At 37.4% G+C, this 13057-nt stretch overlaps 1 protein-coding gene across 4 annotated transcripts in view; it reads left to right on the plus strand.

Annotated features, from left to right (window-relative positions):
- The window catches only part of DOCK4 (dedicator of cytokinesis 4), a 499472-nt gene that overhangs the window by 385242 nt on the left and 101173 nt on the right, over positions 1-13057 (plus strand). For all 4 annotated transcript variants that reach the window (XM_024128243.3, XM_028489854.2, XM_028489855.2 and 1 more), the window contains 2 exons: positions 643-770; positions 3064-3198. In XM_024128243.3, coding sequence (XP_023984011.1) covers positions 643-770; positions 3064-3198 — 263 coding nt within the window. The remainder of the gene's footprint in view (positions 1-642; positions 771-3063; positions 3199-13057) is intronic.

Consider the following 13057-nt stretch of genomic DNA (forward strand, 5'->3'; position numbering starts at 1 on the left):
CAGTGGGAAGGAAATAATCCTAGAAATAATTCAAGGCAAGTTCCCAGCACTGAAGGACATGGGTTTATAGATTTAAAGAGTCAAGGCAAGTCATATAGTCATGAAATTTTGAATTACCAAGAATAATTTCCTGAAAGCTTTCAGAGAGAGAAAAACAAAAATACAACAACAAAAATCTGATCTTGGACAAAGGGTTGGAAATCAGGATAACAGCAAACGCAAAGTGTTAATTTAGCTAGAAATTGTATACAACTCTATTGAGAGGCTGGGGAGAAGAAAAGGGGGTGAAAAAACTAAATTCTCATCTACCATAGTAGGAAGTCAGTAGATAATCCATCTCAATGAAAAATCTGGAAGTAGCAAGAGAAGCATGCCATTTAGGTATTGGGAAGTAAAAAAACAAAAAAAAAAAACAAAAAAACACCTATTTCAATAAAAGAGTCAGAGGTCTCGCAAGTGCAGGAATCACGGGTTGGGGAAGAGACTACTGTTTTTCAATATCAACCTTGTAGAGCTAGTACCTTTCTAACTACATGTATTAATAATTTAGCAATTAAAATTAGATTAAAGAGTAGATAAGGATTTGCACGAGGTTTGCACGGGACTCTTCCATGTGACACTTAATGCTTCTTCTCCCTCCAGATTCCCGGTACATTCTTTTACCTGTCGTGTTACATCACCTCCACATGCACTTGCAAGAACAGAAGGACCTGATCATGTGCGCTCGGATCCTTAGCAACGTATTTTGTCTCATCAAGAAAAATAGCTCAGTAAGTAAATACAGGTTATAAGATGTAGTTCCCATCAAATGGCTTCTGGAAATAAAATTTTAAAAGTCTTCAGATAAACCACACCAAAAAGTCATCCTTTGAGACTCTCACTTTTATTTCCAGCTGCATTGGACTTTTTACTTTACTTCTAAAGGAATTTTTTTTAACCTTGTGGGATCGCTGTAACCCCAAATAACCTGGGTTTCCTAAACTTGTATTTCAAGAAAGAACTGAATACCCAATGAGAAAAATTAGAAATCTCAAAGCCTCCCACATGTGTCTTTAATCTTGATGAATGCTCTGTGGCGAGAATAAATTATTGCTTGCAAAGACAGCCTGTTTGGGCCCATTATGTGAAAGATTGCATGATGATGGTCCAAGCTTGGCTGTGGGCCTTGGGCCCAGCCCCGTGGAGATAGAAAAAGCAAAGGAGAGCCTCAGGAGCCTGGGGGTATCTTGCACCACAACTGTTACTCACCCGACAGTAATCACTCAATTGTTATGGCTTTAGGAATTCCTGTCATGTACCTGACTCTGGAGGCAATACAATTGCATTAGACAATGCAATGTCAATAGAGAAAAACCACATGCTTGCTTATAAACGGGGACAGCTCGGAGTATGCATGTTCATGGCTCAGGGGTCTGATATGAAGTCAACATATGAAGTATGCCCTATTCAGTTCTGTCAGTCTGCATCTGTTCACTAAGCAGCCTCATCTGTAACAACCTTTACAAAGCAGGGTTTGGCAGTGAGTGCTAAGATTCATTTCTCTGTCTCCCTTTCACTGCTATGCTACGGTTTCCCCATTTTTGTTCCTCTGACTTATGATCACCTTCTGAAAAGCTCAGCAGTCAGCTGACATGGGCTTCCAGTGGAAGTAGTGGAGGTAGGGCCCCAGTGCTGTGGGAACAGAGTTGGCCCTTGAGAGAAAAAGGCCAGAAGCTCTGTGTCTAAAAGTGTAGTACGATAGCACAGGGAACTCTACTTAATACACTGTGGTGAACTAAATGGGAAGGAAATCTAAAAAAGAAGGGATATATGTATATGTATGACTGATTCGTTTTGCTATACAGTAGAAACTAACACAACACTGTAAAGCAACTATACGCCAATAAAAATTCATTGAAAAAAAAATAAAAGTATGGTATGAGACACCTGCATGGGAAGGACCATTGCTTTTTACACACGCAATTGAATAAAGCATAGCTACGCTGGGCCTAGTTAGAATGTTTTTGCTAACTCTAATTGCTGAGAGTTAAAAGTAAGTTCAAAAGTTCACTGCAGAAAACTGAAAACATCAGGTGATAGTAGAGGTGATTTTTTTTTTTTTCTCCCATTTCAGTGTTAAAGTTGCAGTCAATTTTTGTACTTATCTGATAAGGAATTCAGAGCAGAAACTCTGCTCTGGGGGAAAATCCTTAGTAGTTTTCTTACAAGTGTAAGAAAGTTTATCATAAAATCCTAGCCAAAAAGCTCTTTTAAACTCATACTTTCTAAAAGTTTTCTTTGCAAAGGCAATCTCCTTGGTACACAAAGTATTTGTAATCATAGTGCTTCGTCTGGTGCAGGTATAATAACTCAAATACGCTACATACAGTCAGTGCAGAGCAGTTTGCATCTCTCTCTCAAGTCCTGGGGGCTTAGATAGTACTAATTTTGCTCTGGGGAAGCAGTCCCACCATGACCAATGACATTAAGTCCAGTCTGTAACAAATAGTGTTCACCCAGACTGAATGCTGTTTGCTAACCTTTACATGTAGGGATTTTAAAAAATCATTTTTATAGAAATAGTCATTTGCACTTAAAATAGAGTTTTGGAAAATGACCTGTGCAACTCCAGTGATGAGAAGAATAAATGTAAGCACAAACTGAAATCAAAAAATTATAGACTCTTAAAACCAAGAGGGACGTTTAGTGAAGAATCAGGCCCAGAAAGGCAAACTGACTTGCACAGGGACACACCCCATGTTAGTGACATAGCTGGTGTTCTGAATTAGTCTGGGGTGCTTTCCAGAACATCACCCCATCATTTTACTTGTATCTCAGATACCCACTGCACAGTGGGGTTGCATGCTCTTGGATAAGCTGTTAACATCTCCGTGCCCTTTGTTTTCTATAAACAAAGGTCATTCACTTAGGTGAGTTAGGGGAGGTCCAGGTCTGTCAAGCTCTCGAGTTCTCTGACTCTTTGATTCTATATTTGGAAATGTGCTTTTTCCCCTTTTCCAGTAAAGAGAGATTAATATATACTTTAAGGCACAATTTCCTGAACACATTATTTTTTTTCTTAAGGAAAAGTCTGTGCTGGAGGAAATAGATGTGATAGTGGCCAGCCTGCTGGACATCCTGCTGAGGACCATATTGGAGATCACCAGTCGACCACAGCCATCCGGCTCCACTATGCGTCTCCAGTTCCAGGATGTCACGGTAAGGCCATAAAGCAAATGGCACACCAAACAGCATAGTTGTGCTTGTTAAAGCCTCAGTTGCTTTGAGGGTGGGTTGCTTTAAGAATCTGGGGAATCTGGCCTTGGGAGGTTGATCTATGTTCATTTCAAATGTATATGAGTTTACCTTGATTTTACTAGGGGATGAGAGTAAGATGCATGTTTGTTAAAAGATCTTGAATTAAGATATTTTTAATTACAGAAAGGCCAAATTGGCGCAGTTTATTTTCACTTTGCCCAATTTAAGTTAACCAGGTTCTAAATCCCCAGTCTTCTTGATAACTTTTCATTCTTTTTTTTCATCCATCAGATTGCTTGGGGAAGTGAGAATAGTGAAATGGAGCAATAGCAGCTGGGGGTCCTGAGTTCTGATTCTGAATTTTTCACTATGACTAGTAAAAATCTTAATTTGGGGTGGGGTGAGGGGGGCCCAGTTTCCTCAGCTATGAATTGAGAAAGTTTGACTTGGTAACTTCTAAGATGTCTTCAAGCTCCACTATTATGAATCTAATATAACAAGATTTATAAGAAATATTAAGACATAATTTATGTGATAGTTCATTTGTGTATATATTTATACGTGTGTGTGGAGAGTGAGAGAGAGATATACGTAGATGGGTGGATTGGTACATAAATTGATTTCTATTTAAAACTCACGTTCAATTGATCAAACAATTTTTTTTTTTAGGTCTGATTAAGAACATTCTTCCAAATGCCATTTGTAAAAATGGCAGTAGATGCTATAGTTTTCACATATAGATTATTTACAAAAATGTCAGCCTTTTGCCATTATTTTTACAAATTGTACATTATAGAACCCCTGTCTTAAGAATGTTTGCCTAACCCCTGATGAAAATAATTTTTGCTTTTACTTAAAAAAATAAAAAGTCCACCCTGGCTCTCCTGCCAAAGTTGAATGTTTAAGGATGGCCATCTTGCATTGAATTTTATTTTCTCTGCTTTCAGAGCTAAGATTTACCTGATTCCTCCTGCCAAGCCCTGGGTTTGGGAAGTAAAGTTAAATTCTTTCTTTTAACAAACTAAGATTAAAGAGAGTATGAAAAAACTTCCTAATATGTGTAATAGCTGTACTGCCTCATTAAAAGAAAAGAAGAGCAAGCAGTTAATTTCTCATGGTCTGATGGAATTTCATGTGTAAAATGCTGCCTACCTCATAGGGTTGGCTTTGTGTATTTAGCTATTATTTGGTTCATAGTAAATGCTCAAAACGTCGTTTTTTCCTGAAAACCGCTGGAGTTCATTATGGGTTTGAAAGTTTGGGGGCTTTTGTTTTGAATTTTTTTGTTCTGTCTTTTCATGTTTTTCTGAACATTTTATTTTGCAATAATTGTAGAGTCACGTGCAGTTGCAAAAACTAGCATAGATATTCCATGTGCCTTTTCTCCAGTCTCCCCAATGGTAACCTCTTATCGAACTAGAGAACAGTATCACAACTAGGCTATTGACATTAATGTAATCAAGATGCAGAATATTTCCATCATCCCAAGAATCCCCCATTTTGCCCTTTTACAGCCAAACTCACTTCCCTCCCATCTTCACCTTCTTAAGCCTGACAACCACAAAATCTATTCTCCATTTCTATAATTTTGTCATTTTAAGAATGTTGTATTTGAGTCACTTCACTGTACGGCAGAGACTGGCACAACAATGTAAATCAACTCTACTTCAATTAAAAAAATTAATTTAAAAAAATGTTGTACAAATAGAATCATACAGTATATAACCTTTTGTGATTGGCTTTTTTTTTTTAAGTCAGCATAATCCTCTAGAGATTCATCCAGGTCATTGTGTGTGTATCTATATATAATTTGTTCCTTTTTCTTAGTCAGTAGTTTTCATGGTATGGATGTACCACAGTGTGTTTAACTATCCCCATTGAAGGCCATCTTGGTTGTTTCCAGAATTTGGCTGTTACTAACAAAGCTACTATAAACATTTGTGTGAAAATTTTTATCTAAGCATAAATCTTCATTTCTCCAGGATAAATACTCCCAAGAGTATGACTGCTGAATTGTATGGTTGTAGCATATTTAGTTTTGTAATAAATGGCCTAACTGTTTTCCCTAGTGGCTGTATCACTTTACATTCTCATATACATAGTGTATGATGAATGATCCAATTTCTCAACACCATAGTCAGCATTTGGTGTTTTCACTTTGAAGAGTGGAGAGGGGATGGGGGCGTTCTGATAGGTAGGTAGTGATATCTTATCATGGTTTTGATTTGCATTTCCCTAATGGCTGATGATGCTGAACATCTTTCACATACTTATTTGCCTTCTATATATCCCCTTCAGTGGGATGTCTTTTTATGTCATTTTCCCATTTTCTAATTGGATTGCTTTTTACTCTTGAGTTTTGAGAGTTCTTTATGTATTCTAGATACTTGTCCTTCATTGAATATGTGGTTTACAAATATTTTCTCCCACTCTGTAGCTTGTTTTTTTATCCTTTTAACAGGGTCTTTTGTAGAGCAAAAGTTTTTCATTTCAATGAAGGCCAATTTATCAATTTTTCCTTTTACAGATCATGCTTTTGTTGTCAAGTTGAAGAACTCTTTTTGTCTAGCCCTGTATCGTGAAGGCTTTCTCCTAGTTCTTTTTTCCTAAAAAGTGTTATAGTTTTCTATATTACATTTAAGTCCATGAACCATTTTGAGTTGATTTTTGTATTCGTTATGTCAGATAATTTTAACATCTCTGTCATCTCAGTGTAACATCTCTATCATCTCAGTGTTGACGTCTCTTGTCTTTTTTCATTCAATTTTGTATCTTGGTTTTGGGTGTGATGAGTGATTTTCAGTTGAAATCTGGACATTTTTGTATCATAAGACTCTGGATCTTATTTAAACCTGTTTCAGGTGGCTTTATGTCACGTGACTTGGCAGGGTAAGGGGTTGGGTGCCAGTTCATTATGGCCAGATGGAGGTAGAAGTCCAGGTTCCTCACATGGTCTTCACTGACACAGACCAGTTGTCATGAAAGTCCCTGCTCCCTATCTTGCTCTCCTCTCTGGAGAGAGATGTTGGATGCCTCATCACAGCCTTGTGAGGATGGAAGTCTTGGCTCCCCATTTGGCTTTTGCAGGTGTGAGAAAGGCCAAAGTGTTTTGCAGAATTCAGCTGCAGTAGAGCAATGACTGCTGAAAGTTTTTCTTCCTAAACTGCCCATTTCCTGATCCCTTGGCCCAAGAGAATAGGCTTTTGGGGGGGATTTTCGTTGCAGTAGTTGGTGTTTCAAGACTGCCAGCTTCTTCGGCTCCAGGGGTGTGATATATGAGGCAAAAAGAAAACCCAGAGAACTCAGCACTACGTCCTTCCTTGGGTCCAGGGTCTCTAGCCAGTCTTTTCTTTCCACCTTCCAGAGTTGTCTTCTGTTTGTTTTATATATAATGGAGGGGTTTTAGTTGTACTTGGCAGGAGGAATTGGGAAAAACATATATACTCCCTCTTCCCAAAAGCAGAAGAAAGGCTCCTTCATTTTGGTTTTGATGGTAACATTTCAACGGCTTCCTGGCAATACAGCTCAAAAACAATTCTAAAATTATAATGGCAGAGCAAACAAAATCATAGGAAATGCTCCATGTGGTCAAAGACTGCCCGAGGTCAAAAGCTAGAACTTTTTCAAACTGCTTTGTATCCATAGGCAGGGTTGAAACTGCCAAATTTCTCTGGGACATGCATGGCCTGTAGGGCTTCACAGTGTAATAATCAGTGCAAATTAAGACTTGAGAAGGCAATGCATGAAGCTTGTGGATGGATTTGGGCAGGCAGTTTGATCGTCCGGTGTGCTACAATTTTAGGAAAATCACATAAAGTGAAACCTTCCCCCACGTAGCTGTGTTGTGCCCCTTGCTGTGTGAAAAACCAAGCTCACTCTAGGTACGTGGGATGAAGTTTGCGAGAAAACATGCACTTAAATTGTTTGGCACCTTAGATTTTATGCTTTAAAGCTCTTTTTTTTTTTGAGTCCTCAGGCAGACCTGGTTTGAATACTACTCTTCCCTTTGATTAACTATGCATGCTCTTGGGCAAGTTACCTAGTATCTTTAGCTTCTGTTTCTTTGCCTTTAAAATAGAGAAAATAATTGTACTTATCTCAAAGTTAGTGTGAGGGTTTCATCAAATCTGTAAAAGTGTTTAAACAATATCAGTACATTTTAGCTATTAGTAATTGTGGTAGCAACAGTGGTCCGTAATATTATTATTATTATTGCAGAAGTAATAGCTGTGTTGTTGTTGTTATTGTTACCGAATTAACCAAAATCAATTACATACTCACAAGTATAGAAAAGAAAGTTTGGGGCTTCCCTGGTGGCGCAGTGGTTGCGCGTCCGCCTGCCGATGCAGGGAAACCGGGTTCGCGCCCCGGTCCGGGAAGATCCCACATGCCGCGGAGCGGCTGGGCCCGTGAGCCATGGCCGCTGAGCCTGCGCGTCCGGAGCCTGTGCTCCGCAAAGGGAGAGGCCACAACAGAGGGAGGCCCGCGTACCAAAAAAAAAAAAAAGAAAGGTGGCTTTAATCAGAATGCCAGCAATCTGGGGAGATGGTGGACTCAGCATCCCTCAAAAACCACCTCCGAAGATTCTGCTCAGCCATGAAAGGTTTTAAAGGGAAACAGGGTAGTAATCTCAGTTCATCATTGAGATGGGGGTCAGAGTCTTTGCCATCCCCAATGTGTGCAGGCTTGTCAACTCCCTTGTGATCTTCCTCTGGATGTTATCTTGTTCATACAGTTTGGTCACACATTCTGTTCGGGAGATTACTGAAGGGAAAGCTAGGGAAGAAATCTGGTCATCTGTTAATTACTTATTCTTCATTTCTACTTCTTTGATGTACGGAAAGAACTGACAAGTTAGGCAAGGTATCGTGTGATTAAAAGATTTGAAATGTGTGCTTGGGCTGGAGATGAGTAGAGCATGGAGGTCCCTGGTTTAAAAGTTAGTTACAATATAGCTTTGCTAAAGTGACAAGAAAAGGGGCTTCCTGCTTTTATAGCAAACAGGACAGTTTCCTGTAAAGAGCGCTTACCTTATAACGAATTCTATGGTGAGAAATATGTTCTGGTCATTGACAAGGTCATTTCTCTGGGCACTGAAGACCTGTCTAAATTTCTTCATCATTTTCTCTTATTTAGAGAACAGGCTTTCTGCATAGGGAGTCTTTACATGGCAGTCCTGCACTGAGCACCCTTCAGTCTTTACAGAAAAAGTGCCCACAATAAGCAGACATAATGTAGGTAAAAGTCGGTCCCACAGTGTGTTGTGCTGAAGTGTTTCAGCTCTCTGTGAGTACCACGGCTGTCACCCTGCCCCCCAGTAACACCAGAAGGATGACCGGCTTCCGCTATTGTCATAATTCCAGATAATAGTAGCCTTATTTTTAGTATCTAAAAGGATTGTACTTTTTGTTCTTCTACCAACTGATCTTTAGCTTTAAAATACTCTCTCTAGCTGGAAAAAAAAAAAGCAGCACCGTTGTAATCGGTTCCTTTCAAAGATCTAATTGTATGTGGAAGCAGATTTTATAAAGAGGCATATATGGCTGTTTGTTCACATCCTCAAACTAATTGGACTCCAGAGTTCCTTACAAGTGATAAATGCTTCTTTGCTTTGCACATAATTCTGTTCAGCACCATTTATAGTGCAGGTGACTCAGTTCAGCAGGAGCCACGTCTAAGACATACTCTTCATTTGTTGAAAGTTTTTGTGCACCATGGGCTGTGGATGGGGAAAGGAGAAGAAGGCAGGAGAATTCTGTGAGATGTTTCTGGGGAAAATTGTGGGTATGTATAATAGAAGGTTTCTTGAAGACTGTTGTAGCCGTCTAATAACCTTATTCACAGTTATTGGTGGAAATGCCCAGGACGCTCAATCTAGTTGGAAAATGGATGCAAGCCACTATAGCATAGAGTTCTTTCTGATGGTGATTTGTACATAAAAAAGTTCCAACACTAAAATGAAGTGAATCTTGGCCAACAGTGTTTTTTTATTTATTCTTTTTAATAAATTGTGAGTCTAGGGTTTTCATGTAGACACTTAAAAATCTCTTAAAAACAAAGTTACATTATGGGTAAAAAATATGTCAGTAAAATATTGGACGTCTAGGCCTCTTAACAGGGTTAAATGGGCTTGGAGTTCCTAAATTGATGAAGTGAATAAATAAAATGACATTGTACAGTAAATATTGGGATTGACGACATGTCTTAATTGTGCCAAGATTAGATACCAGGATGACAAGTTGTTTGCATTGGGCCTAAACCAGATGTGAGAGATATAAATAGGTAGTGATATGGATTCAAAGAGGTATTCTCCTAGGTATGGTGACTGTAAAGATTTAATGAAAGTCTATTCACTTTTGAATAATTTTTATTATTACTAAAATTATTTAAAATAATGTCATTTACGATATTTCACTATTCACAGAATGTATGTTGAAATAAATATTCTAAGAATATTGATCTAGTAGCTGCATTGGAGACAGTGTAGATAGGATGTAGAAAAACTAAGAGATGAAACATTGAATGCATTTCTACCAACTGGATTTACATTTTCATGTCAAGACGTAAGAGAGGCTAAAAGGTACAGACATTGGTTATCAACAGACAGATTCTTATATACCTATTTGTATTTGAAATATAACCCCCAAGCCCAGTTATATTTCCTCAATAAAATAAATCAGTCTGTGCAGCAGGAAGAAGAGCCAGAGATACCTAGGTTAACACCCCAGCTTCACCATTTTCTGACTGTGGAACGTGGGATAAATATGTTATTAACTTTAACAGATCTCACTGTAACGTTAAGTTAATAGTGTCCACCCAACAAGGCTCTAGTGATGGATAAACCTGATAATATAATCAAAATACAGCAACTTACACATAGTGCCATTCCGTAAATGATAATATTGTCATAATGTCTTATTTTTTAAAGTTTAGAGGTATAATTGACACTCAAAAATTTGCATGTGTTTAAAGTCTACAGTTTGATAAAATTTTGACATAATATATATACCTGTGAACCTTCATCACCATCCAGATAATGAACATGTCTATTACTCTCGCAAGTTTCTTTGTGCTTGTTTGTATTCCCTCCCTCTTGCCCCTCTTCATTACCTCATCCCCAGGCAACCACTGACCTACTTTCTGTTACCATAGATAAGTTTGCATTTTCTAGATTTTTATATGAATGGAATCATACACTATGTGGTTATTGTTGTTGGTTTTTTGGGAGAATGGGGGAGGAGGAGGGCATTTTGACTTCTTCAATATAATTATTTGAGTTTCATCAATGTTACTCTGTTTATCAGTAGTTCATTTCTTTTTAATGCTGAATAGTATTTTATTATATGGATATGCTGTAATTTGTTTATTCATTCACCTGTTCGTGGGCGTTTGGATTGTTTCTGGTTTGGGCTTTCTGTTCTATGTATCTATTTTTCTGTTTTGACATCAGTAACACAGTATCCTGATTACCATAGTGTTATAGTTTAGTCTCGAAGTCAGGTAGTCTAAGACCTTTAACTTTGTTCTTTTTCATAGTTGTTTTCACTATTCCGGGTCCTTTGCACTTCCACATGAATTTTAAAATCAGCTTGTCACTTTCTAACCCCCAAAATACCTGATATGGAGTGGGATTGCATTGAATTTATATATCAATTTGGAGTGAGTTAACATCTTAACAGTATTGAATCACCCAGTCTATGAACATAGTATATCTCTCTATTTATTTAGGTCATCTTTAATTGCTCTCATCAAGTTTTTGTAGCTTTTAGCAGATCTTACATATATTCTGTCATATATATCACTAAGTAGTTCATACTTTAATGGTATTATAAATTATACTATTTTAAATTTCAATTTCTAATTGTTCATTTTCATTATGCAGAAAATTGATTTTTGTACACTGATCTTGTATTCTTAAACATTGATTAACTCACTTAAGTAGTTCTAGTAGCTCACTGTAGATTCTGTAGCATTTTCTTTGTACACAATATGTTTTCTGTGAATAAAGACAGCTTTTTAAAAATTCCTTTCCAATCTGTATTTCTTTATTTCTTGTTCTTGCTTTATTGCACTTACTAGAACCTTCACTATAATGTTGAGTAGAAATGGTGAACTGTTTAAGTTTTGGGATGTCTGAAAAGTCTTTATTTTGTCTTTGTTTTTGAAAGAATTTTACTGGGTAACAAATTCTTGGTTGATAGCTGTTTTCTTTCAGTACTCTAAAGATGTTGCTCCACTGTTTTCTAGCTTGTCTTGTTTCCAGTGAGAAATCTCTCATCCTTATCTTTCTTCCTCTGGATATAATGTGTCTTTTTTTTCCTCTGACTGGTGTTAAGATTTTCTCTTTATCACTGGCTATCAGCAATTTTACTATGTTGTGCTTTGGTGTAATTTTTTCCATGCTTTGTATGCTTAGGGTTTGTTGAAATTCTTTGATACATAGGTTTATGCTTTTCAAAGAATCTGAAATTTTTTCCCCTTATTTCTTCAACTACTTTTTCTGACCCCTTCTCTTTGAGGTCTGCAATTACGTATATATTTTGCTACTTGAAGTTGTCCTAGAGTTCACTGTGCTTTTTTCTTCTCTTTTAGTTTTTTTTTTTTCTGTTTCATTTTGGAGGATATCTATTATGCTGTCTTCTTCTATATTGTCTGTTGACTGGAAAAAAATGCACAACCTAAAAGTTGAGAATTATGTTTTATTCAGCGGACTTACTGAGGCGTATAGCCCCAGATGGCAGCCTCTCAGATAGTTCTGAGGGACTGTCCGAAAGAGGTAAGGGAGGAACCAGGATATATAGGAGTTTTTACTGAAAGAAAAAAAAAATGTAGTCGAACTTCAAAAGATTATTGCTAATCACAAAGAGCAGACATCTCAATTAAATGATTTTAGTGCTTTTCTATGTATGAGAAGATTCAAGAGTCTGGGCTTATTGAAATTATTCCTTTGATGTGCGTCTTAACTATCTAGGACCAGTATCCTGTTTTCTCCATCCTGAATTCCCCTCAGGGTGCACCATCAGGGGTGGCTGTCGTAGATGATGACTCAGCAGCCTTTGTATACTGAAATGGCAGGTGATGTTCTTTGTCCACAGTCTAATGTGCCATTAGTCCCATTCAGTGAATTTTCATCTCATACATGACAATCTTCATCTCTAGAAGTTTATTTTGGTTCCTTTTGAAATCTTACATGCCTCTAATTAACATGTTCAGTCTTTCCTCAAGCTTCCTGAATATATTGAATACAGTAATAATAACTATTTTAATGTCCTTGACTGCTAATTCTATTATCTGTGTCATTTCTGGTCTGTTTCTATTGATTGATTATTTTCTCTTCTCATTTGTTTCATCATTTTTTCCTATTTCTGTGTAAGCCTAGTAATTTTTTATTGAATGCCAGACATTGTAAATTTTACCTTGTTGGGAGGTGAATTTTTTTTTAATTCCAAAAAATATCTTTGACCTTTGCTGTGGAATGAAGATGGCAGTTTATTGGGGACTGTTAGATTGTTTCAGGTCTTGCTTTTGAACTTTTGTAGGTAGGATCAGAGCAGCATTTATTCTAGGAGTAATTTTTCCCCACTACTGAGGAAAAGAGTACTTTTAGTGCTCTAACTGATGCCCTGATGCCCTATTAATAGTGAGAATTTTTCAGTCTGGCTGGTGAGAATAAACACTATTCTCAGTCATATATGAGCACCAGTCATGTATGAGCTCCCAGTCCTTTCAGGTAGTTTCTTCCTAGCCTTGGGTTGTTTCTTCATACACATACACTAAAATATTCATGATTGTGCCCGTAAATTTTCTATTTCTTGTGTTA

This window comes from Physeter macrocephalus, chromosome 5 (assembly GCF_002837175.3).
Source record: "Physeter macrocephalus isolate SW-GA chromosome 5, ASM283717v5, whole genome shotgun sequence".
Taxonomy (NCBI): domain Eukaryota; kingdom Metazoa; phylum Chordata; class Mammalia; order Artiodactyla; family Physeteridae; genus Physeter; species Physeter macrocephalus.